We start from the raw sequence: 27,551 nt of genomic DNA on the forward strand, positions 1-27,551 counted from the left end.
CAAATCAGCAGATCTTTTTTTTTTTACTGGGACAAGATGAGATATTACACATATAATTACAGTAAAATTAAGTTTGAAAACTGTGTGCGTGTTGGGGGTGTTATGTAATTGCATATGTCATCCCCCAGACCATAAATTGGGGGATATGTATACCTCCTCCCATCCCCCGGGGATCTACGCCTGTGAGATGAGATGTACTGGAATGATTGTGTTAGCTCTGTGTACTTTCAGCTGCCGTGTGATGCAAGGGAAAGTTTGGCTCAGGGCTCATGTGAAGGATTCAACAGAGCGCATTTAATTAGGGTTATTTTTATTGACTTTCCCATGAGAACTGACATACTTAAGCCTTGAGAAAATGTGTTTCCATAACATCTTCAAGAATACTATACTTTTATACTGATCTGTTTAACATGCGCAGAACACTTTGGTGTCTGTTTGCACGTTATTTAGTATTTTAGTTTCATTAAAGCTGCCAAAAGACAGACAATGTCCCACGATCATGTCCAGTTTGGCACTACAATGTAATTCATTCTTGTCCTCTGTGTATGAGTTGCAGTTTCCCGGTCATTTTATTTTATAGTTAAATATAGGTAATTGGTGCTTTATTAAGACATTTGTCCCTCACCTTAACACAGACTTGGTATTGTTCCACAAATAGCTTATCGATTTCCACATTCTTACTTTTTAATAATAATGATAATGTCGAAATCTACAGATAATGGAATTCCTCTGAAATTGTGAAATTTGCAGGATCCTGCATTCGTCCATAGATTTGCCATATTCTGCAGCTACATAGTCATCATGATTTTTATAAACAGATTGTTAAAGTGACCTGGAATATATAACTTGGTTGTTTGGTTAAAGTTTTGTTTAAATTAGTTGTTTTGTCTTCTTCAAAAAGTAGAATTAAAAACTGGCTTTAAGGTTTTGAAAATGTGGCCCAATCGAAGTCTCATGTGATGTTTTTTTTTTTTTGACAGTTTCTAAGCTTTTACTGACAAATGTTTGATATATTAAAATGGAAGTACTTAACCCATACATTGTTTGATATGATTATGTTTGCTTGATTTACATTTTTATAATCTATTATTAATAAATACTAAACACACAAGATGCTCTGCAGAACACGTTATAAATGTCATCGCTTGTATAAAGAAAGAAAACCTGCACATCACTTTTTTAGCTCACCATTTTATTGTTCAAAAGATACAATACAGCAAACTCCTCCCTACCGACAACTATTCATAAATACATGCTGTCCATTTACAATAATTTTAAATACAACCAGGAATGAATCTCAACTTAACCAAACTGAAAGCTGAAGACCAGCGATAATTAAAGCAATCTTGACAAGTAGGATAGTTATATTAAGATCCAGATATCATTTTGAGATCATATAGTAACAATAACCATATTGAAATGCCGAGCTCAGGATATATTTACCCCTACAGTGTAAAAGTAAATCAATACCAAAATGTGCTTAAAATCTGTATCATAAGATTTAATTTACAGTATTGAGATACTGGTAACAAACTCATAACAATGCAAGTGTAATTGGTTAAATAAATAAAATAAAAAAGGTATTAAGTAACTGCAAAAGGAATGTGTAGGCTTAAGATCAATCCAATTTAAATGCTCTAAAGCTATTTATTAAACCTCGGTTCTAAAATGTGTCTTTTGATTCGTCAAAGCACCATCACATGACAGATTATAGTTTGCACTATGGTCCCCCCCCCCCCCCCCCCCCGAGGTCTTTAGGATCAATATACATAGCAACAGTATGTATTCTACAGTCTACGAGAAGCCGTCTTTTAAGGTTTAATAAAAACACATATGGACTGTCTGGATATTAGAGTTTATGGAAAACTACTGTCCTCTTGTGTTGATAGTGCCTTACAGGGTACAATATAGCCTTCAGCCTTTGACTTGGGGATAATACATCATCCTGTCAGATACTACACCTCCCTCTGGGACTATACATCTCAACTCCAGTCCATAGAGTTGTATAATGTAATTATATTATATATATATATATATATATATATTATATATATATATATATATATATATAAGTTATATGGAAACTACCTCCACATGCTAAAGGACCCAGTCTCAGTGTGGAGTAGTGGTTAGGGCTCTGGACTCCTGACCGGAGGGTCGTGGGTTCAATCCCAGGGGGGGACACTGCTGCTGTACCCTTGAGCAAGGTACTTTACCTAGATTGCTCCAGTAAAAACCCAGCTGTATAAATGGGTAATTGTATGTAAAAAATAATGTGTGGTATCTTGTAATAATTGTAAGTCGCCCTGGATAAGGGCGTCTGCTAAGAAATGTAATAATAACAATAATAACTCAAACAGCGTTACTTATGAAACATGCCATACTATTACTACTACTAATAATAATCTACATATTTAAATGCAACTGTTCAAGAACTGTCCATGCAGATTACTTTTTCAGTATACATATGGAGTATTGACCTGTTCTAACTGTAGTATACACCATATTAAAAGCTTTACCTATGCACAAATTTGTGTCTAGTTGGCCTAATAAACATCTCTTAAAGAATCTAGCCATAGTGACCTAGCCAAAAAAATCTAGAAGCATCAGAACCTGGAATAGTGTCAAATGACAAAATAACTTTCATAAAATCATAAAAGTGAAGCCCACTTAAGATCAAATCTCAGCAAGTATTAATTTTGTTATATTTTGCAGTAAACTCCATTGGTTAAGAACAATGCTTCCTACCTCCTGTAGTCTCTGTGGGTCAATTGCAATGAACTGAAATAAGCGTACTAACTGGGGATGATCCCGTGGTTAGTACAGACGGTCCTAAACTAGTACACAAGTTAATACCAGTTGCAATGAACGAAGCAGCTCAAGATAGTCCCCAGCTGCGTATTAAAATGGGTCTCAATTACATTTCTGATTTGATTTACACCTTTTATAGTCTACAATACACCTTTGTTCCTATGAACAAATGCATTTGTTTTGTGTGTCAAATAAAGAGGATTGACAACATTTTTGTTTAACACAGCTTCATTAATGTTTTGGCGATGTTTTATGAAAATTGGATTATATATGTGAATGTGGTTTAAGAAAATAGCAAAATATTCTTCTGCAATTCAGCCTTAGTATTTACTTTTGTGCGTAAATACATTTCTGTATTTTAAGTTAAAAAAAAGTAAATTAAATAATAATATATTAAGAATAAAATAACACTTAAAATATAATTTACACTATAAATAAGCAGGTTTACATTGCAACTGCACTTCAGAATGAATGTTAAGTGGGCTCCACTACAGTCCTGCGATTCCAGACTCCCTTCGCCCTCAGATCTCTGCTCAGCAGACGTTGTTGTTGTTGGGTTCAATGCCTTCGACGAGTCTGGATATCATTTCCTCCAGCTGGCTTGCTCTCTCTCTGCCTGTCTGGAGCACCTCCTCGTGGTTAGCCTTGCTCTCGCTGTTGTAGTCCATCACGGCCTTGTTAGTAATGAGAGAGAGCCCAAAGACACGCATGCCACAATGGCGAGCAACTATCACCTCATGAACTGTGCTCATACCTGGAGAAGGGAAAGCACAGTCAGTTAGTGACAGGGACAATACATCTGGCACTACTGCGGAGGCAGTTTCACAAACAAGCAACACGATTTAGAGACAGATTCATAAATCGTATAAAATTGCCAACACGCTGCTCCCCATTAGTCACAGAACATACCGAAATAAACTTATCAAGTAACAAAGCAAATGAGTGACATACTGATGGAGTTTTGTGGCTGATAATTAAAAGAGTAACTGGCTTCTATTGCTTCAATATTGAGTTATGACATTTTTTTCCCCCTTGAATAAGCATTCCATTCAGATTGATACAATGTGACATTTTAACTCTGCCAGCCCCAACTATTTTCTGTCTGCATAAAAGGTACATAGTTCTAGCAGAGTTGAATGGATGTATAGTCACATGTTTAGAGTGGAATGAGGCAATACAGTCCAAATACATTCTCCAGACAAGCTCAAAAACAGGTATATTTCTAGAAAAATAATAGTGTCAGAGAAAGAAATTCCAGAACTACCAAGAATGACTGAAAACAGCATCAAATGTTAAAAGGAAGAGTAAAAGGGAAATAAGAACACATGAGGCTACCTAACAGAACAAGATAACAATTTCCAAAAGGACTTGCACTTATTTGTTTATGTGCCAGACGCCTTTATCCAGACGTGACTTACAGGTGTTACAGGGCAATCCAAGGTTACAGTGCAAAAACAATATTCACATAGTGTAGTTTACAGCAAGTGCAAATATGTGCAGAATACAATATTATTATTTTCATCATCTGGTCATTTAGCAGACGCTTTTATCCGAAGCGACCTGGAGACTATGGAGTGAACTGTGCAGCACAACTGCAGATGCAGAGTCACTTACAATAGGACCTTGGTTTTACGTCTCATCTGAAGGACAATGAGATACGAAGTAACAATTCAGGATTAAGACAACTTGTGAGACCTACATAACAAACGAAAGCACAAACCAGATAAGAATTCGGAAATGATTTTGTTGGGACAATTACTCACCAACTGCATCGGCCCCAAGCCGCTTCAGCATATTGCACTCAGCGATGGTTTCGAAGGAAGGCCCGCCCAGCACACAGTACACACCCTCCTTCAGGAAGTCAGAGTAGCCCAGATCCCTGGCTACAGTCTTGGCCAGCTTTCTTAGGTCACGGTCGTAGGCATCAGACATGCAGGGGAAGCGCAGCCCGAACCTGTTAATAAAACAACCCCCTTCAACGCATTTTGGAGACAGCAGTCAAAGGTAAAGGGGCTCAAGAGGAAAGAGACTGCCTGGACTTCTCTTTGGGTTGAAGTGTCAATCTTAAAGTGCTAAAGAACACCTTGCAAAGTTTACAAAAAACACATCACATTTGGTGTATCTTGTGTTGTCTATATCACAGCACTATATTTAATTATTTTATTTATTTATTTTTTCAGGTGGACTGCTGTCTTCACTCAGAAAGTCGGTGTTGTACCAGTTATGTGGAGTTTCATCCCCAAACATATTAAAGGAAATTGATAAAATGCCACATATTTTTGGCAGTGGTTTTGTAACTAACAACAAATAAAATGGCAGTTTGTCATGGAATTTAGAATGCAGTGGTGCGTAGTGATTTATTCAGTGTGAAGCGGCTCATTAGTATGCAAGCCGTGCTATACGCTATATATATGCACGGTCATGTGATGCTGTTTAACCAATCAGAGGTTGTTATTTTTCCAAGCCCTGTTTTAAGCCCTGTTTATTATGCAGCTTTTTTCCTTACATTAGAATTGTAGTGATTCAAAATGGGTTCTTTTTGTTAAAGTTCTGACGCCACCTTTGAGTCCTGCATCAGGTCAGATGCCTGCAGGGCCCGCGGGAGACCCACAAAAGCGGGTCAGATTCGGGTCGGAATGTGAACTTTTTCGCGGTTTGTGGTTCGGGTGCAGGTCCAAAAAAAAAATAAAAATTCGGGTCTGAATTTGAATCACCTAAAACGTTTTCTGTCCTTTCAGCGTACTCGTCTGTAACCCTTTCCCAAATAACGTATTAGAAGGTAAATGTACCAGTATTTCCAGCACTAAAGCAGGAGGCGATTAGGGAGGAGTCAGCTGACTAAGCAGTGTTGTTCTCGCTTGTTTAATACGTCACAAGATCGCACGTCTGCTTGGCGATATTAAAAATGCCTGTGGACGAGGTGAAACAAAAGATAGCAGATGTGGTGGATAATAGTTTGCGAGGTAAATTACAAGTGTGGAATTCTTTTTGAATCATAGCAAATGAAAATAATGAACATGTGACCGGATTTGTTGCTTGTAAAACCTGTCATTATGTTTTTGTGAACGACAGCCACAAAACTCTCTGTTAAAGCACAGGTATAGCTCCCTTTCAACTAGTGGCACGAAAGGAATAGACAGGTAGTTTAACGTAAAGTAAGTAGAGATAGTTATTGTTACAATGTTAAAATATATCCAGACCACTAGAAAAAGCTACCATGCTGTATAGCCTATTGTATAAACTCAATCTGTGGAGAATGGTAGAGATATCTGTGTGTGAATGAGAGCGTGAGAGAGTCAGTCGACGCAGGCAGTAGGTAAAGGGCAAACACTTGAGGGTTCAGGTCAGGTTGCATGTCTTATTAAAGCACGTCAGGTCGGGTCACGGTTAAGACAGTGTTGCAGCGGGTTGTGGGTTCCGGTCCTGTAGTAGCAGGTCCGGGTCGGAAGCAGTCATAAAAATCGGACCCGCGCAGGACTCTACCTTGAGGTCTCGAAAGCTTGTGATTAATTATTATTTAGTTAGTCTAATAAAAGGTATCACATCTCCTCCTCTTTATCTATCGTCTATGGACTAATACGGATACCATTTCATCAACAACAACTGAGAAGACAGAAATCATTGACTTTCTGCAACATTTATTTTTTCTTTTTATACACTGAGGATTTGCATATATATGTTTTTACCGATAGGATCAACATGGATTAAGAATTGCAAGGTATCTCCTAAAAGACACAATAAATTGAGAGACAAACTAAAAGCCTTTTTCAATGTCTTCAGTTCTGGGTGACTCAACTCCCTTGTGGTAAAGTGTTAAGGATTGCTTGATGGTACCATTTAAAAGGAATGCATGGATGCATATATTGGACGCCAACACTGAAGATGTGTGAATGGAGCTAGTTATAGAAGGTCTCGTAGGCAAGGAAAATGTTAACAAAGTGTTTATATATCAAAACATCTTGTGTAATGTGAAAGAGGATCAACCATCACGCTATCAGAGAGCGAATACATGGCATTCATTGATTGCTTCGCGCATGGGACAGAATCAAGATTGTCTACTCCTTGTTCAATACAAAAACATTTACGAACTAGAGGAGGCCGTTCTGCCTAGTTGCCGATTGATCTCAAAACTTTGTCAAGTTGGGTCTTACAGATCCAGGTGATTTAGTCTCATTATGGCTAGGTAACCAATTCCATACCCTCACCACTCTCTGTGTGAACAGTCTCCTTCCCTCCGTTCTAAATCTCTACTCAATTTCCAACTGTGCTCTCTGGTTCTGGTTTCTGTACTGCGCTTAAAGTATTGGTTAGGATTAACACTGTCAACTCCTAAGACTTCAAATCATGTCCCCCCTAATTCTTGGTTCTAGGCCAAATCTTCATAGTCAATTCCATTAAACCCTGGGATTAGTCTGGTTGCTCTTCATTGGACGGGGGGGGGGGGGGGGGGGAACAATACAACACTAAGTGCGGTCTCAGCAGTGCATTATACAGCCCCCTTTGACTTGTACTCTACACTTTTGGTTATACTGTATACCCAAGCATTCTCTTTGCCTTTTTGATTGCTTCCCCACTGGTAGCTGACAGTGATGAGTCTACTACAAACACCAAGGTCATAAGGTCATTCTCTTGGTTAGCCTGTTCCAATTCTATACCCCACTCCCATTTGCTATTGGGATCCCACATATTTGTGACCGGCTTGTCAACACTTCCGAATTTTCAAGTACCTCTCATCATTGGGTCCCACCAGAGGGTTGTTCCCAGCGAAGCCCGGCATGTTGAGATGGTCCTTGATCAGCATGATGTCTCCCACCTTGTAGTTCTCGTTCAGGCCACCTGCTGCGTTCGTCACGATGGCAGTCTCCACGCCAAGCAGCCGGAAAATACGGATTGGGAACGTTACCTGGGACAGAAACAAAGACCGGCGCTGAAGTAAATGCATCCGGGTCTATAGTTTCCATGACCTCAGAGTTTCCACAAATTAAGTGTACTCCCTTAAAAAAAAGGGGGGGGAGGTCATGGGTAAAACATAACTCGATACACAAAGATAGTTTTTTCTTGAAATTCACAGTATGTAAAGAGTGTGTGTGTAACAACAACAAACCAAATACGAACTGATGCAGGAAGCCTTCTCACGCATTCTCTCAGCAGAGGATGGTGGGAAATGGAGTTCAAAATAAAAACAAGTAGAGATTCTGCTTTTAAATCAGTATTATAAAATAAATGTTGTTACTTGAGCATTAAATTCGGCAGGTATTTAAATCGGCCAAAATTGTTTACGGAAAACCAGACCCCTAGTTATGACCCAATAGTGAATATCTGAAAATATTTATTTTTATTTAATTTATTTCTTTAAAACTGTCCATTTCTCGATTTTCTGTATGGACTGGTGAAAACGGCCAATGCCTCACAAACCTCATTATTATTATTATTATTATTATTTATTTCTTAGCAGACACCCTTATCCAGGGTGACTTACACTTGTTACAAGACATCACATTATTTTTACATACAATTACATTATTTTTTACATACAATTACCCATTTATACAGTTGGGTTTTTACTGGAGCAGTTTCGGTAAAGTACCTTGCTCAAGGGTACAGCAGCAGTGTCCCCACCGGGGATTGAACCCACGACCCTCTGGTCAAGAGTCCAGAGCCCTAACCACTACTCCACACTGCTGATTCATTATGCTGAAACTTAGGAGCTAGTTTATGACCCACCAATGGATCTCTTAAGTTTTATTCGTTTTTTGTACGGTTAATGGAAATGGCGACTCATACACAAGTTTAACTATCAGTATCACTACCATGGATCTAAAAGGACAAAAGAGTAGTAGTTCCTGAAGTGAAGAAAACTCCCACGTCCACCCTAAACCTCCCCCACAAAAACAAATACATACATATGTATCTGCAAGTCCCACTCCAATAGCATTAAACACAATGTTAATATTTAATGTTGGTTAATAAGATCGAAATGGCTTTGGTTAAAAACAAATATAGTACTGATTATTTATTATTTAAAAACGTCGTAAAAGGGACATATGGTGCAGACACACAAATCCTTTTCAGTTAATTGAAAATCAAGTCTTGCTTAGGTTCCTGCCAGAAAGACTGGGAGGCTTGGCACTGGACCAGTAGCATACCATGTTGCTAAGGACACTGTTAAATAGAAGAGATGGAGAAAACAGACTGCCACAGTGTCTAAGAGAGGAATGACTAGAGGCAGTCCAAATCTGCACATATTGGAATTCCTCAGAAATCACAAGATTTGCAGGCTCCCACATAAGTCATAGTTTTCCAAGTCGCCGTATTCTGCAGCAACGTCGTCAATTATCATAAACAGACTGCTAAAGTGATCTGAAAAACATAACTTAACTAAGGCTTTGAAAATGTTTTTGATTGACAGTTTCTCAAGATTTTACTGATATTAAAATTGGAAGTACTTAACCCATACATTGTTTAATATGAGTATGTTTACTTGATTTACAAATACTAAACATACAAGATGTTCCGCAGAAAACTCCACAGATCTACTTAATGTCAGGAGTTTGTTTGCAGATTTTCCTGCAGATTTGGTCTCCTCTGGTAAGGAGAAGAGACGAGATTAAGAACATGATTTAAAAAGTAGAAATTCAAAACGGCAGTTGATCACACAGACACACATTACAGAGATTTACAAACGTGACAGACAAACACGCTTACCTTCCAGATGGGATAGCCCTCATACAGATGGAATCTGCCCTGCATGCAGACACACGACTTCCCTTTTAGGGTTCCAAAAACAAGTCGCCCTGCATGGCCATGCACTGCAACCAAAAATAACAGACACATGTCATTCACTGGGGTACCAAGGCAAAACATATCAAGGTGTGCAGTTTTCCTTTGTAAAAGATTTGAAGTACAAAACTATGAATCTGAGTGCAGCTAGTGTTATCTGGCTGCTGTCAGGGAAAGACTGTTTTAATTGCCCAAAAACTGCACTTGTCGTTGCCTTCACAAATGTATGTTTAAATAGCAGTTTCTGAGCACAATCTTGTATTAATTTGACCCCCAATTTTCTATTCAATTTAGAATCTACAATTATTTTCCCGTTACCGCAGCAATTCCCCACACAGCTCAGGAGAAGGACACATGGACGTCCTCCGATCCCACGACCAAGCCAGGTGGGTTTTTTTTTTGTTTTTTTTGTTTTTTTTACACCCAGGAACTCTAGAATGGATGTCAACAAGCTACCGGCCTCTGGAGGACAAAGGCCAGCCCTACAAGTGTCTGCTCTGAGCTCACTAGGCGCCTGGCCACAGGGCCCACTGTAGCACAATGAGGAGAAACAGTCCCTGCCGGTTTTGCCTTCCTAACCAAATTAGCCAAGGCCAATGAGACACTCCCTCCAGAAATCACCAGCAAAGACTGGCAACTTCACACAGCCAGCACTCCCCGGACTGCATGTCTCATCCTGCACACCAAGTAGCCATGCCTTTACCAGGTGAGCCCCTCGGGCACCCCATTTTTTTAATAATAAGTTTTATAAAAGAACTCATTACAGATATCTTACAACAATAAGAGGCTTAGGCATAGGCTTGTGAGGAACATCACTGTTGAATATGTCAACTGCTGTTTAAAATACTATTCAGATATGTGATTGATATGATAAAATCGAATATCGATTATGACAAAACTTCCATTTCCGTACCTGTGCTCTGTGGAAAGTTGGGGATGTCCGAGTAGCTGAACACCTTCTGATCCTTCAAAATCTCAGCCAATCCACCGAGTCCAGACCCGCAGATAATAGCGATCAGGGGGCGGTGCTCCGTATTCGCTAGCAGCCAATCAGCAGTTACCTTGTACTCCTCATAGGTGTACCTGCAAGACACAAGAGTTCAAAGTTACAATAAAAATATGAATAAACACCAGTTTGCTCTAAATTTCTGTTGCACAGATTTACAGGCATGTGTCGTGTAACCAACTCTGTGCTTATACAATTTGGTATCTATCCTACAGGGTTTTCAATTAGTTTTATGGGATGTGACACTTACAATGTAGTAGGGCCCCCCATTTTTTTTAAAAAGGTGTTAAAATTGAGCATTCTGGCACAACTAGTAGTGGTCTGCTTGTAGTGTCTGACTACAATAGTGCAATGAAGGAGTTTTATTTCAGCACTGCTAAAAGCAAAGCAAGATCAACAAAAAGAAATTGAATTTTGAAGCATCAAGGACCCTACAATAGAAGCCTGTCTGAAGAATCTATGTGCAGTTGTGGCACTATCTATCTATTTATCACATTAACTTAATTGCATAAACCCAGCTAAATGTTTAATTGGATTGAAGTAAAAAAAAAAAACAAAAAAAAAAAATGTCATAAGATTGTGTACAAGCATTAATACATACACCCATTTTGTCATTAGGTCTGTGGAGGACAACTGAAGTAATTTAACATGCTTCTGTAACAGACAGTGAATTAATCAAAGTCAACAAATCTCCCTCCCAACTTGTGAGGGCGCTGTGTAACAGGAACAGTGTGCCCCGGACTGGATGGTTTGGCAGTTCATTCCAGGGTCAGTTGGAAGTCAGCCATCCAGGAAGGGGGCAGAGCCACAATACCAGAAGTCATCGCCCTAATACGGTAGGCGATGTGTCAGTCATGGATTGGAGGAGACGTGATTGCACTAGCTACCAAAGGGGGCGGGACTGAAGGTATATCAGGGGATGTGGTCAAGCAATCTGTGTTATGGTTACGAGTAGACCTACAAGGAAGACCAGTGAACTAACCATGAGTGTTTTGTTTTTTGTTTTGTCAAACCTAGTAATTGTTTTGTTTGTCATTGCTAGGCGAATAAGTATCCGGGAGCTGTAGCGAGAAGCCAGCGTGCAACCCGGAAAGCGCTTCAATGTAATTCACCACCTGCACTTCGAGTACTCGTTCTGGACTTGTGACTGAAGTGTAGGTGTGTGTCTGTATCGTGTCTTATTTCTGGACTGAACCCCTGTTTGAATAACGGTGCAATGCACATTGTTGTGTAGAGCATGTTACTATTATTTAAGATTTGCCACCAGCAACCCAGCCAAAAAAAGAGCAGTTTTCACTGTGAAGGGTTTTGTAGCTAGCCTTCCTGAGTACCACATCACCACAGCTTCTTATTAAATTGCATGTGTTTTTGATGTAAGTTCGATCTGCTCTTATTGTGCCTGAAAAACACAAGCCAAGTTAATAGAAACAATTGGGGCAACCTTGGCACCGCCATTGGTTTTACAGTTGTGCCCATTTGCTTTGTGCTGGGCAAGGTTGCCACAATGGTTTCTTGAAACTTGTGTTTTTGATATCTCCACTTTAAATGGCTGGGCACTTTTGATAACTTGGCGCTTTTTCACATTTCCAATGTGTTTTTGTTTAAGATATCACTTATTTTTTCACTTTATAACACACACATTACAGCAATAGCAAGATTGTTCAATCCGTTTGGATAGATTAAATTTAAATAGTAGTCTAGTCTGTTGAAATGGTTAAGATGTGAATCTGTGTAGCGTAGTGTTTATGTAGTTGGAGTGAAAGCATGACTAGTTAGGGTTCAAATCCTGCCACTATATAGTGCTTCCTCGCTATAACGCGGGTCTCAGAGGACGCACAATTAACTTAACTTTCCGTAAACGCACCATGTAATCAATGCTATATTTCTTACAAAAAATAAATAAATAAAAAGGTAACATTACCATTCGTGGATCATTTTAATTAGCAGTTTTTAAATCAAGCAATCTATTTTATATAGCGCCTTTCATAGTGGACCACCATCACAAAGCGCTTTACAAGATGCAGTAACAACAAAAAAATCCATAATACTTTACAGAGAAATGCATAATACATGACAGTAGCATGTATAAACTATAAGTAGCCTGGCTAAATGGCAGTTGGGAGTTCACTTCAAAAGCGACAGACAAGCAAACCAAGTGTGAGAAGGACAGGGAAAGAGGGAATGGGCTCGCCCCAGTTTCAGCTGCTGGAGGGGGGCTGAAATGAAGCTGAAGCGTCTCGTCTCCCAGAGAAAGCCGCAGCTTCTCTCGCATCAAAAAAGTAAATACAGTAGGAAAGACAACCATGTAATAGGCCTAATATTTATTTAGTTATAAAACGAATGCTGAATAAGATGTCTGTGTTATAAAGTGCCAGTGCAGCTTTTCTCCAGTTCAGATACTGAATCTAAAGGGAGACAGAAACAGTTAGACTGAGAAGTTGTTTACAGTTTGAACAACACTGGTACTGTATTTACTGTAGAAATATTGCATGAATCACTAGTATAGGGCGTTATATCCAAGGCGCATTACAACAGAGAGCCTTATAGTGAGGGTGCATGAGCCTGGAGACTGTCTCCAGTCTCCAGTCTCCAGGCTCATGCACCCCCTTATTATATAACCTTCTGTCGTTTCCCACAGCTGTCCGGTTCATCAACCAGTCACATCCATGCTCTGCAACCCCCGGAAACAGCAACACCCTGGAATGCGCTATCTGTGTCATGTTTGCCCACTGGTTTTGTACCAAACTTAGTTTTGGGCCAGGATAAATATGCATGGGTGACATAGAGGGGTTCCCCCTCTGTGAGAAATCAACTTTGAAATAAGTGGCCCAGAGCAATTTAACCCCCGAAATACCCCAGTTACTTATTCAAAGTGTGCCATATGCGAACATTATTTTTACATACAATTGCCCATTTATACAGTTGGGTTTTTTTACTGGAGCAATCTAGGTAAAGTACCTTACTCAAGGGTACAGCAGCAGTGTCCCCAACCAGGAATTGAACCCATGACCCTACGGTCAAGAGTCCAGAGCCCTAACCACTACTCCACACTGCTGTATTCTGTTGTTAGAATAATTAGGTATTGGCTACACTATAAAAACAAATTTCTGCAACAAAACATTTCTTAATGGCTATAGTGTTTATTATCTAAACGCATTGGTGTTCTAGAAAAAAAATTAAATAAAATAAGCCTAAGAAAAAAATGTAAGAAAATAATTGAAATATGTATTGGCAGCAGTGTGGAGTAGTGGTTAGGGCTCTGGACCCTTGACCGGAGGTCGTGGGTTCAATCCCCGGTGGAGGACACTGCTGCTGTACCCTTGAGCAAGGTACTTTACCTAGATTGCTCCAGTAAAAACCCAACTGTATAAATGGGTAATTGTATGTAAAAATAATGTGATATCTGTATAATGTGATATCTTGTAACAATTGTAAGTCGCCCTGGATAAGGGCGTCGGCTAAGAAATAAATAATAATAATAATAAATAATTTAAATCTTGGATGTTGCATATTAATGATAGTCCTTAAAAAAATGCTTTTGTAAACGTTTTATTATTTCTCAAAGTAAAGCACACACAACATATTACAATAAACTAGTTGGACATTATGAAAACACATTGTATTTTAAAAATCTGAACAAGTTTTATTTTTAAACAGTGTGTTTTAACTGAAACATCTAAGAACACTTCAACTGTTCTCAATTTTTACTGGGTATAATAGCAAGCAGTTAAGCTAATGTCTAGCTGTAAAACTTGTACTGTATCTGCATAAGAAACGTGGGCTGTATTTGTTTCTTTGACACAGGCTATTAATCATAGGGGAATAAAAACATAATAAATCGAAATAGTTTAGAAATTAATCATTCAAAGGTTTACTGTATTTGAATTCTCATAGGACTTGTTCCGGGCCCCAAAATTCCTGGCTGCGGCCCTACGTATAATCACTAGTCAGTATAAAAATCAATGGGATCTGATCCGGGATCACTGGAGCTGGATAATGAGATGGTCTTTTACTACAAGGACCAGGATCAGGCTCCACTGATCCGTAATATGAGCTGATCCTGAAGCTGCACACAGCTTAACTAGAGAAACTGACCAATGAGAAGTGAGCATACATAGCACGTAGTTTAAAGGCCCCTGCAAACGCCCACTCACAGGAAATTGGTAACTCACCAGTTTCAAAAGCATGACTTGTCGGGAAATGACTGGCCAAATGAATCACAGGAGGGGAAGTTATACCTAATGTGAAATATGTACTTAACTGGAAAAAAAAAAAAAAACACCCACACGGAAAGTTTGGGCAGTTGAACAATTGGTAAGCTGATTAAATGCTGTGTTATGACTAACTATAGTCCATGTTGTTTGTTACACTGGTGTCAATAATATATATATATATATATATATATATATATATATATATATATATATATATATATACACAAATCCACGTTTATGGTGAAGGCTGAATTGCTAATATTTTTTTAGTCTAAAGTATATTAACCAAGTATTCAGTAATTTGAAAAATAACCTGTTGCGTATACCCTTGGTTTAATTCTTAAACATCCGATTTGACAATGGACATACTAACAATAATAATAATAATAATAATAATAATAATAATAATAATAATAGCTGGATTAAATTTCAATTAAAAAAATTTGTTTAAAAAACTTCTGTTAGTGAAGCATTGACGAAAACTACAGCACTAAAACTAATACTTACAAGTTTGTCAATACTGTATTAATGGATGTTTTTTTACAGCATAGTTTAATTTATAACTGAATTAAAGTTATACGTTCTTCATGTATGGAAGGAGACACACCGAATAAACCTACATTGACGTAGCTTCCTTAGGCTGATGTGTAATCAATCTATCATTTCATCATGTAAATAATAATCTGCATTTACACCAGCAATGAAAAAGAAACACCCAAGTAAGGAAGTAGAAACCAACATACGTATCACACTTAATTACAACCTAAGCCACCGTTTCTGTAAATACAGGAAACATCTGGTACACTGGCTCTGTTGCAAGGATTTTTTTTAATGCAACAGTCTGCTAAATCCAGTTTATTCGGAATAGAAGAACACAAAACTACTAAATAAATAAATAAATAAATAAAACACAACTTGGCAAAAGTATACTGTTTTGTGAAAGAGGTGAAAAAGACTGAGACTATAATTTACTAGCCAATAGCGAAATGCTCCGCCTGTGAGATACAATTCGACTCAAATGATACTTATGTAAATTCCAGAATAGGTTAATCAAGTAAGTCCAGCCCAAGTAATTTTTTAGAATGTTTAAACAAACGTCACAATTTGACGAACGTATTAAGTACTTATCAGAACTTGTTATATTCAGATACATTTCACGTGGTCTTTATTGAACCTAAACTAAATGGGTCAATTGCAGCGTACCAAATTAAACACAAATACATACATACACACACACACATATATATATTAGAGAGAGAGACCCTGCATTTAAAATAAACTTATACGTGAACCTTTGATACCGTTTTCAGTTTAACGCAGTAAAAGGTTGGTTAATATACATGAACTATAAACAACGAATTGTCCATCACACAATGAGACTTCTGTGTGCCAATGCAGCACTGCCGGCATCTTAAATACCAAGGACAATCTGCACGTTTAAGACGTGCACAAAAAGACATTACATTGGATTTATGTGTACTTAAAACATGTTTGCGTGAATCATACTGGTGTAATACAAGTGTGTCTTTCTTTTTGTAGAGGGATCCCTTTGTATACTTTATTTGACACTGAATTCCATATATCAGATTTGTAAAGATGGGTTTACAAGATGTGGCCAAAAGTTTTGATTCACCTAGGATTACGACATAATTTACACATTCCACTAATCAAAAGAAACTACAACAGGATATCAAAAGTCATATACCGAAAGCCATAATAGTAGTACAAAGCTGTATGTGGCTTAATATATGAACAGAACATTATTCAGCAGGTTACATTCGACTTTATGAAGCAAAATGAGTTAATGCTGTAGGGCGATGCAAAACTTCTGGCCAGAACTGTTGGCTAGTCATAGGTCTAATGTATTCCACTTATTCCGATCAGTTAAACAAATTACCAGGTCATCTGTTTGGTACACTGTAATCAGGCGCAATTTTGCTCATAATCAAGGTTTGTACAGATTGTAGGATTTTCTAGTCAGCATTTTATCAACTTGATGTGGACTTAATCAACTGTACGATGCAATTAACACAATAAGTGTTAAAGAGATTTTTTTTGTTCTCTTAATCTAATGTAGGATAAGAAGTAATTTAGCATAAGAAGCACGTGGAGATCCCTATGTGGCTACACCCCCACAAACCCATCACGTAATAATAATACTACGACTACGACTACGACTAATAATAATAATAATAATAATAAAGTAAAATAAATAAATACTTACCCTAGTTTTTGTTCTGGAAACATATTTACGAGTTAAAAGCAGTAAATCCAGTAAAAATATATATATTTTAAGATACAAACAAAATTAATAAATCCACACACTGTTCTCTCACAATACCGGCACTTACAACTTTATAACAGAATAGCTTGTTATCTTGCACAAATTTTGTGAGGAAATAACAAAATAAATGTCTCACAGATGTCACAGTGCCGCTACTGTATCCTACACCGGTTTATACAAAAAAAACTACTACGTCATCCTGTGGGGCGTTCTTAGCGTTCTTCTGTAATTTTATTTGTCAACTGGAGGGGCGTTGTCCCCGGCACACACCCACGACATGCTTTCAAACACGTACGCGTGTTTTCGTCTCCAGAAGCACTGTGATAGGTCGGGGAAGTCGCAGTGAACAAAACAAATACCGTATAATAACGTAAATAGACGCATAAGTTAACTCATTTGTTTTCATGTGACTGAATAATATTTTTATTATTTAAAAATTCTAACTTTGTTCCCCACAGTAGCTGGATACAAAGTTCCAATAGTTTCTTACCCCATTCTTTGATTGCGATTGCATGCTTGTGCAAGGTATTTTTTTTAATATATATATATTTCAACATGCATAACTAGCTCTCCGGCATTACTGTTTATTGAACCAACACGACCAGGTGAACGCCTATAATTAAAAATGAATCACTACGAGAGTGTAATTATTAAATCAGAGATTTCACAAATTAATGAGGTGCCAGCAATATATATATATATATATATATATATATATATATATATATATATATATATATATATATATATATATATATATAATATATATATAATATATATATATATATATATTATTTAAGATACACACATTTTCAAGTACGAACAAAAATATGTTGGAACTATTTGATTTATAAGCGTTTCAATAATAATAATAGTTATTATTATTATTATTATTATTATTATTATTATTATTATTACTATTATTGTTGTTGTTGTTTTGAGACTACAAACAAACTGGACTGTCAACAGTTACAGTACATCCAATGGTCAAATTGTCATGACATTTGGTACTACCATTATGTTTTTGAGAATATCAGATTCTGTGGCTATAAGGAGGTGTCTGTCTGTACATCTGTTTATCATTATGTCCCGCTTATACTTTTTAATAGATTAAGAATCGATTATCAACTTGTGATTAAACATATAATTGCAAATTCTTATTTTATACTATTCTGTACATGCTGTTGATACATGTCATGGTCCTCAACTTCTTTAATTCTACTGATAGCTTTCATTGGGGAGATGGATGTTACTGATATACCTGTGATTACCAAAATAAGATTACAAAGCTGTAATGGCTTTTTTGGAATCTAGCAGAGTTGAAAAGTTGCATGTCACATGATCTGAATGGAATAAGTAAGGCATTTCAGTCCCATCACTTAGAATACCACAGACAAGTTCATAGCAAGTCCCAAATCAAGCTAAGTGCCATCTTAAAAAGGCAAAAAGTAAAAACTCTTTGTGAACGCAACAGGAACACACTTAAATAGAAAGGAAAATGTAAAAGCATTTTTACATATATTGTACTACTATTGCAAACAAAGAAACCAATTCATATCTTTATATGACCTTTAATCTAAAAGTCACAACGGTATGATTCAGGACATTTTAGCTGTAATAATGTAATATCATTATCATTATTTAATAAATGCCTAACAGTGCGTTTTGTATAGTTAATCACATGCTTCAAACCTAATCCACATTTAAATCAAGCATAATGCAAGGGAAACAGGTTAAAATGACATGTTCCGCATTCAACAAACTGCATGTATAATTCTATATTAATAATATAAATAAAAAAGTAAATCACAACATCTCAATATATATCTCAATATATATATATTATTGTTTAGTATATATATATATATATATATATATATATATATATATATATATATATATATATATATATATATATATACTAAACAATAATGAATCACAATGTCTATTATCTACAATATCAAATCCATTTATAATATTCCATATTCCAAATCGTATGCAGAATTCTAGAAGAATAGTCTATTCCATGGAGGCCAGCTGCAGTTGTGGGAATATGTGTATCTACTCAACCAGCCCGGACAATGCAGGAACAAGGAATTTATAAACTGGGGTACGTCTTGACATTGTGTATGCTCTGTGTCTGAAACAACATTATAACACACGGCAAGAAATTGATAGTTTTTAGATATTGTTCGGAAAACAGAGTGGAAGCAGAGCTCACAAAGTTCAGCTTCACACACACACGCAGTTAGTTAAGATATATAAGACAGGCACTCATTAGTGTGAGTGAGACAAGCTGCCTGAATCCTCTATTGACGACCGACCATCTCCTTAACTGAGCTATCTCCCAGAAAATTAGGTAACTGATCATTATCTGATTTCTGTTTAAATCTAGGTGTTACATTTTTTGCATCTAATGATAAATGTTTAAGCTATATGTGTGTAACTTAATTATTGAAATCAATAAATGGGAACTCATTTACAGACATCAAATTAAGTTGGGTTCCTTATAATGCATTTTCCACGAACACATATGCCCAGTAGTACAGTTAGTGGAACGCTAGGTGCATGTAGACATAGCGATGACAGCAACAAGTTAGAGTAGTGTGCACATGTATTAGAACACCTCAAGATTTGTCATTTATATCCTTTATATACCAACCTGCATGAAAACCTCTGGGGGTGAGGATTTACATTTTCGGTCAACAGTGATATAGAAACAATAGGCATTAATGTATGAAAATGTTCGACCACTTTGTGCTTTAATTAGGCATCTTAAAACAACTTCTAAAAGGTCTCATGCATTATACCATTTGTGACTGTGTTTCTTTTCTCTTACTATTTTTAAATGAATTGCATGTGTGGCTGTGGCAGGATGCCCCACCCCTGTGCGTATTTCAATGTGTTGAAAGTTTTGAGAAAGAATCATTCCTATAAGTTTCTCAGAAAGATTTCCAAATGTACGACAATCATTTCCGTCAGTGCAAACCATGCAGATGATCATCATGAAGTCGACTACAAATAGACTTGGATCTGTTGTGTTTGGTATTTCTGGCAAACTGTTCTAACCAAGACATGCTTACACTTTTGATTGTGGAAAGATCCATCCAAATTGAACAGTGACAAAGGAACAGGGGAAAGCTCATGGTTAAGGAGGTCATGGAAATCAACATCTCTAGCTTGTGCTATCACTGTCAGTTTGGTGAATATTTGTCTGTCAGTATTAATTGTTTCTGTTTTTTGCTTCTGTTTGGAAAAGAGTGTAGCTGTGTGTGATGTACCTGAGGAAATTGACATGGGCTGGGAGGAAGTCAGTGCCAAGATGCCCTCCCCGCCCTGTGAAATAAGCCACCAGAAGCTACTCAGCATTGTGAATATGTCGTGGGCAGCCTGTATGCACAAGGGGATTGGAAAGAAACCCAATGATTAAGCATCAACTAGTTACCTCATTCCATACTCTTACCACTCTGTGTTCATTGCCGACTTGCAATCTTCTTACTATGGACCTACAAACAATACATTGTCTCAGATTTCATTTACTCAGGGCAATGAAGTAAATTGTTCTCAGCCTTTTCACACTCCTTACCCTGTCGTGGTGTACAGGCCAATGCAGTGCTACCTGTGGGCCCTCAGTCAAGATCTGTGACCCAATTGGATTCAAACCATGATCACATCCCTCACATAGCACCAGCACAGTAAGCAGCAGTTTATTAGATGAGGCACTGGATTTCCAGTAAAATTGTCAGTCTTTAAATCTAATAATAGTTGTAGAGAACTATAATTACTGGAAACAATATCACTGTATTCTTATACACAACTCGTACTGCAGGTTGCGTTTTTTTAGTAAGCTACTCTTTTTATTATTAATACGGTATAACTGAAATCTTGAAACACGTTCCACAACAAAATATCGTTTGATGGAACCATATGGATAATGGTACTGAGGTGAACTGGTAAAGCCAACAGCTTTAGTGATGATATACACCTGCCATTGATTAATAGGTAAAACAGTGGAAACACATCAGTACACAATCCATTGCAGTTTAGTGCCATGGACGATAACTGGTACTGCTGTGGGCTGTTATAGTCTCCAATGGCGCTGGAACAGTTTTTGTTGTGGGGGTGCTAAAAGCCATTGATGGAAGGCATGCATTCGGTTGCTATTATGCTACAACATGTTAAAAAAATGAAGCCAGCATCAACACCTGTTTATCTAAGTAAAAAAAATGCTTTAACCACACAGTCCTTGCTACAATCTTTACAACATGCTAACAATAAAACGTTTTGAGCAAACAAATCAGAAAGTAGCATGTAATGCTATGATCTATTTAAGTACTGCAATTTAGAAATGTATACTTGTAAAAACAGGTTGAACAGCATTTTATTTACAGTAGTCGTTGTAGACAAAGACAGCCAGAAAGCTCCAAAGGTTAGTGCGTCCAGAATGTCACTGTGTACGTGTGTTTTTAGTATTGCCCCACAAAGCAGCACTCCCAGTTCGCTGCATTTATTTTCAATAACCATTCTACTGTATTCACTTGCGTCTAATGCATTTCAACTACTAACTGACTCATATGAGATTGCAACCGTGTGATCTATAGAATATCCCGTCAGCGCTGATTGATCTATTATCATATGTGTGCACACGCAGCTCATAAGATTCACGAAACAAGCAGCAGATGCACAGCACCATTGTACTTCAAGCCAGATGGTGCTGCCACACACCCCCAGCACCCATAGTTCCTCCACCCCTTTTATCCTACCCTTAAAGTTGAAGTTGGTCCCATATCTTTAGTAGAATTCGATTCTTTCCCCATTGTTTGAAGAATGGGAATGCCTCTGTAACAGGGGTGTCCTGTTACAGTGTGGGTATCCGCTGAGAGAACGTGAGAGACACAGGGGGTTTGTATTTGAAATGCCACTCAGTTACAGTGGTTGGTCACTAGGGTACCAGCAACAGTAACCCCTTGTGCAGGTGGCAATATGTACAAGTGCACCAAAAATGCAAAACAAAACACTGAACAAAAGCAACTAGAAAATAAAAGGTGGCCAAGCTTGGGCTGAGTGCTGCTCCCACTAAAAGGGAGATCCCACTTCAGGAACCTTCTCCCTACATAAACAAAAACTTTGGTAGGATTACTACATCCCTTAAAGTAATCCCTATCTATGGTCTTAAGGATCCCGGTTACACCTGCAGTGGTCCTTAGCTCACCTTGGTTCCATACTCAGTCATGACGGTTCTTCTCTGTCGCCTCCAGACTTGCAAAGCACAGACCAGACCAGACCAGACCAGACCAGACCAGACCAGACCAGACCAGACCAGACCAGACCAGACCAGACCAGACCCAAACCCAAACCCAAACCCAAACCCAAACAAACAAAAGAAGAACAAATAACCTGGCTGTTCAGCCTCTTTCTAAAGGCAGGTGACAAGAGTTTATTGATTGTCAATTGTTCAATTCACCCTTGGCCACCTGCTGCACATTCATTTTAATTAATTATTTTAATTAAGCAAGCAGGGAGGTCTAACCTGCCAGCCCTGCCACCAATTAAACAAATTAAACACATTATTATTTACAAACCAACCCCAAACCATATTTTATTTAGAAACCCAAAGCAAAAAATACTATTTACAGGGGTGGTCCTCAGCCCTACCACAGCCTCACAACAAAAAATAAACGGCTATTACAATATGTGTAGATTACCTTTTTAGAACCACACTACATTTGCACAGGAATTTTGCAATTTTACCATGGTTACAGTATGCATTTAAGGAAGCAATGTAATTACCACCCCTTGTGAAATCTTTGAATCTTGTATCACAATTTTACACACTGAGAGATGCTCTTCCTGGAATGTGTTGTCCAGTGATTAATGACTAAGCAAGTGAGTCATTTCTTTTGAAACGACATGATGTTTTGTATAATTCTGGTAAATATGTTCTAACAAATATTATCCCCATTTCATGGGTCACACATATAATAAGTACAGGACTGTATCAGAAACGTGTTAGGGTTAGGTTTAGGGGGGGCGGGATTAGGGTTAGGGTTTGAGTTAGGGGGTATCCCCCTTCCTTGAGAACATTTTGACATGATTAATTTGACCTAAATTATCACAGTTACATTTTGAATCAATAAAAGAAAAAGAAAACAACAACATTGGTTCATGTAAAATTATACAATTTGCAACTTTATTGGTGTGTACTGTATATGCAATATGACCTCTACAACCAAGACCGTCTTGTGCTGATAACTGCGCAGACACAGAAGACTCTAGTCTTGTGCTGCACTGAGGCCGAGAACCAGCCAGGATTGACCTTAAATCCAATCTTATATACATATGGAGGTATTTTGCAGGTTTTACAAGGACTGTCACAGGTCTGCAAGTTTTAATGTCAATTTGCTCGAAATGCGGGTCCCTTGAGTGGTGTGTAATATCTCAAAAGCTCTGTGACCCAGTACCTCAGCAAAAAATAAAGTGGTTAATCAGCAAAGTTATAACATCTGAACAGTGGTGATTTGAGCGATGTCTGTTTTTGAAGTTGTCATCTCAAGTTCAAGTTATTGTTAAAACCCCTGGCTCTGATCTCATGTCACAGTTCCCGCTTAGAAAAAGTCAGTCTAACGCGAAGGTTAAAGTTTAAATTGTTACCTCTGCTATGAACTTTGAAAACATCAATGTTTGTTGTTGTTGTTGTTTTTTTTCCTAGAACAGCTGACAGATGAGTTTTGTACCCTGTTAGACATTCTGTACTTCGATGTTATGCAAAAGAAAAAAAGAAAGGTAAATGTCAGGAATGACAAAGCAAAATCGAAAACAAGTTTTTACCGGTCCTAGCGTGATCAATTTAAAGGGAAACTACCAAACTACCAAAGTGCAATAAAGAATTGTAAAAAGAATGCTAAAGACAAGCATTGTAAAGCCCAGAGAGGTATGGTTAAGTATATTAAAAAATGGCACATTTGTAGTATAACCATGGGAAAAGCATGGGAAAACATTTAAATTACTTTGTAAATATATTTACTTTAGAAATTCAGTTTCTACGTAGAAAATAATCTTCAATAAATTTATAGTTGACTCAATCTAAAGATCCACAACTGCTTCCAATACGGGGAACCACACCTGTAGCATCCTAACCCTAACCCTAACCCTAACCCTAACCCTACTCCTAACCCTAACAGTGACCACCCACGTAACACTTCGCCCTGTTATAATATTATTAGGGCTGTCAATTGATTAAAATGTTTGATCGGTTAATTTATGGGCATTAGTTGATTAATCGGTAGAATAATCAGTAGATTAATCTGTGCACATGTCTAATAAAAGTAACAATCTTATAGTGGCTGTCCTGAGCAGCCCAATGGGAATTTGGTCTTTTAACACTAGAAGCGCCAAACTGGTCATTTTAACCAGTAGCTTTTTAAACAGCTGTAATATGTTAATGAAAGACAAACAATTGTATAAAACTCAAAAGTTTTATTTATGAACATCAAATCAACCAGTTGCATAGCAGAAACACCATATTTAAATGGAAAACAAAACATAATATTTTTTTTCAAAAGGAGCAGTACAAAACAATTAAAACTTAAATAAAACATAAATAAAATAAACATTCCGGAATGCAGAGTAATTTAAATTTGAAAACCCCAAACGGTCAAATTGACCAGCTTGGCGCTTCTAGTGTTAAAAGCATTTTTATTATTATTTTTATTTTAGTAAATGTAACACATTCTCACAAAACAATACCTGAAATACCTGAGCTGCGTTTCCATCATCGGTTGTTTAATCTACCATTATAGCTACATACTTGGCTTCCTGTACTGCTGCATCTAGCAGAACCTGAGGCACCGAAGAGATTACGTCGTTCTGAATCTTGTCAGAGGTACCCGATAATTCTGTGTCTATTGACAAGTGAATGCTTAAAGGGTACATAAGGTCCTGCTCACTGGTAAATCCATCTCAGTTACATATGTGAGCAGGAGGATGATGGGAAATGTAGTTCTGAGAGGTCCATGCGGGTACATGGGAAGCCGTCTTGAGGCAGGGAATGCAACTTAAAAGTTTAAAAAAGTGGTCAAAATGTAAAAAAAAAAAAATGAATAAAACAATACACACACCTTAGGTAAACAGTTGTAGCAACACATGGGAACATGTAACACAATACAATAAAAGGTCCTTATGAACCCTTTAACATGCTGTCATAGTCAGAAATCAAATAATTACCTCTGTTTGAGGAATTAGTGCCTCATCGTGCCCTCTGAATGCCAGTTCTTGTTTGCCAAGGTAAACAACAGAATCAATCAAATGTTTAAGCTTTTTTCTTCTCATTGTGATGTATTGTACCCCCATGCTTCTGCTCATCCAGTTGAACATCAATCCGGGTTTGTCCAAAAGTTTTGAGTGTAACAGTGGCTCGCAAGTGACTTTGGGAATGCTCATGTTTTTGTGCTGACTTCGATAGACATCCTAGATTGCTGTAGCCAGTGCTATTCCATTTTGCCTCTTCTGTACTGAACAAAATACAGTTCCAGCCGTATACTTTTTTTTAATTGACAGCTACCACTAAGCCACGAATACCTTTCATAATTTGAATTTTGAAAGAGGCAAGTATATCCCTTCCCTTCCTGTGTCAGTTCGGGTATTTGTGGTGTATATCTCAATTTTTTATGACATTTATTTTTTTATTTGTAAAAAGCAATTCTAAATATTACTTTGAAGTTCTCAATATAATTCTCGCTAACACTAATAATAAGCACTATCCTGTGAAACTCAGCTGTACTTACACCCTTACCCTAATTTTTATGCCCTGCCTCTACTCACTAATGATTGGAAAGCTGCAAAACCATGGCAGATCTTTGACTTTCCCATTGGTTAAACTCTCAGTTGTGTCTTGCCACTGCTCACTTATGATTGGACACCTGCATAACAAGGGGAAGATCTTTGACTCTACTTAGACCTTCAACTGTTTATGTCCCACCTCTGCTCACTTATAATTGGACTGCCGAGGAGAAAATGCAGATATTCTATTGGTTGATCTTATTTAATATGCAAAAATAAAAATTTTGGACAATTAAATTATATATAAAAAATAAAAAAAATCTGTGATCAACTAGTTGATTAATCTGTTAATCGGAGCAGGCCTAAATATTTTATATATATATATATATATATATATATATATATATATATATATATATATATATATATTTCACTAAAATTTTGAGGAAGCACTGCTACAAGGCTACATATAATGATACCTGGAAAGAGGCGATCATGGCGGGGTAAAGTATGTATTTACATATACAGTAACAGGTACAAGTTTTAAATAGAAACAGTGTTGGTTTACATTCACAGCGAGATGGTTTTAGTATATATATACATTATAAATGCACAGACCGTAATAATGAATTGTCTTACCTGTTACATTTTGAATGATCCTGAATGAAATGTACAGTAAGATGTTGCACAGGTGAGGCACCTTTTTATAGGAGGAGCTAAAACAGAATTAAAAAACTACAAATGCATGCACAGCTCAGACCACGAAAGTACAGTTTTTCCATGCTTTTCCTATGGTTGTACTATGTTTTTACCATAGTTGATGCTTTATTTAAGCGATGCCTGTCGATGAAAGCTCTATTATTCTTAGGAGACGTCCCTATCCAGGGTGACTTACAATTGTTACAAGATATCACATTATTTTTACATACAATTATTCATTTATACAGTTGGGTTTTAACTGGAGCAATCTAGGTAAAGTACCTTGCTCAAGGGTACAGCAGCAGTGTCTCCACCTGGGATTGAACCCACAACCCTCCGGTCAAGAGGCCAGAGTCCTAACCACTACTTCACACTGCTGCCTCTACCGTGTGTTAGTTGACAGTAACAGGAGCTATGTGTTCTGAGCCAAAGGCAGAAGCTCCTCCCCTTCCGGCTCTTATTATTTTCTTTAAAAAACCACACTTTGAAACCTAAAGTTACCTTGAACTTGTAATGATTCCTCAGGTACCCTTCCGCTGAGAAAAGTTTTAGGAAAATAGTCCCAAAAAATATTCATAAGGGATAAAACACATAATTAGAGAAAAAAAATATAAATAAATGTTTTACTTGTCAAAGCTGCTTATAGTTTATCTGTACAGTGCCAGATATATGAATGAATCAATATTACTGAACTGTCCGTGTCTTGGTTTGTTGTTGTTGAAAGATGTTGTGTCTGCGCTCCAGGCTGGGATTGGCTGTTGCAGGTACACTTGCAGGTACAACACTGGTTGCTTTTGTTGATGCAAAGTATTGATTGGTTGGGTTTAGTAGATAATAAAATCAATTTGGACCAATTGTGTCTTTGTTTAGTATTTACTGTCCAATAGATGACTAGATATGCTAGTCAAAAAGAAAAAGCCGGTACTTTCGCAGATTGATTTTAAATTTGATTCACAGGGTATCTACTGTGTATTATTGC

At 37.4% G+C, this 27,551-nt stretch overlaps 2 protein-coding genes across 3 annotated transcripts in view; one reads left to right on the forward strand and one right to left on the reverse strand.

The window, feature by feature from the left end:
- Positions 1-5,067, forward strand: part of LOC117398350 (kelch-like protein 33) — a 74,601-nt gene extending 69,534 nt beyond the window's left edge. The window contains exon 6 of the transcript XR_009320187.1: positions 4,992-5,067. The gene's annotated coding sequence lies outside the window, so the exon portion shown is untranslated. The remainder of the gene's footprint in view (positions 1-4,991) is intronic.
- LOC117398357 (purine nucleoside phosphorylase-like) lies at positions 1,360-22,385 on the reverse strand. 2 transcript variants are annotated; one of them, XM_059016836.1, is made up of 6 exons: positions 22,308-22,385; positions 10,505-10,674; positions 9,517-9,620; positions 7,539-7,714; positions 4,575-4,765; positions 1,360-3,565 (listed from the first exon to the last, which is right to left on the reverse strand). In XM_059016836.1, exons 1-6 carry the CDS (start codon positions 22,316-22,318, stop codon positions 3,345-3,347), a joined length of 873 nt encoding a protein of 290 aa, XP_058872819.1. In that variant the 5' UTR covers positions 22,319-22,385; the 3' UTR covers positions 1,360-3,344. The 2 variants fall into 2 exon arrangements, with proteins under 2 accessions (XP_058872819.1, XP_033853257.1); XM_033997366.3 differs by lacking the exon at positions 22,308-22,385 and adding an exon at positions 17,036-17,286.
- Positions 22,386-27,551: the final 5,166 nt, after the last annotated feature.

This window comes from Acipenser ruthenus, chromosome 54, assembly GCF_902713425.1.
Source record: "Acipenser ruthenus chromosome 54, fAciRut3.2 maternal haplotype, whole genome shotgun sequence".
Classification (NCBI taxonomy): domain Eukaryota; kingdom Metazoa; phylum Chordata; class Actinopteri; order Acipenseriformes; family Acipenseridae; genus Acipenser; species Acipenser ruthenus.

Coding starts and splice junctions, on each gene's coding strand:
- LOC117398357 (XM_033997366.3), bottom strand. CDS start 17,058: ATGTTTCCAGAACAAAAACTAGG. Junction 10,675..17,035: donor TTTCCAGAACAAAAACTAGG/GTAAGTATTTAT, acceptor TGTGTCTTGCAG/GTACACCTATGAGGAGTACA. Junction 3,566..4,574: donor GCTTGGGGCCGATGCAGTTG/GTGAGTAATTGT, acceptor TCCCTTCTCCAG/GTATGAGCACAGTTCATGAG.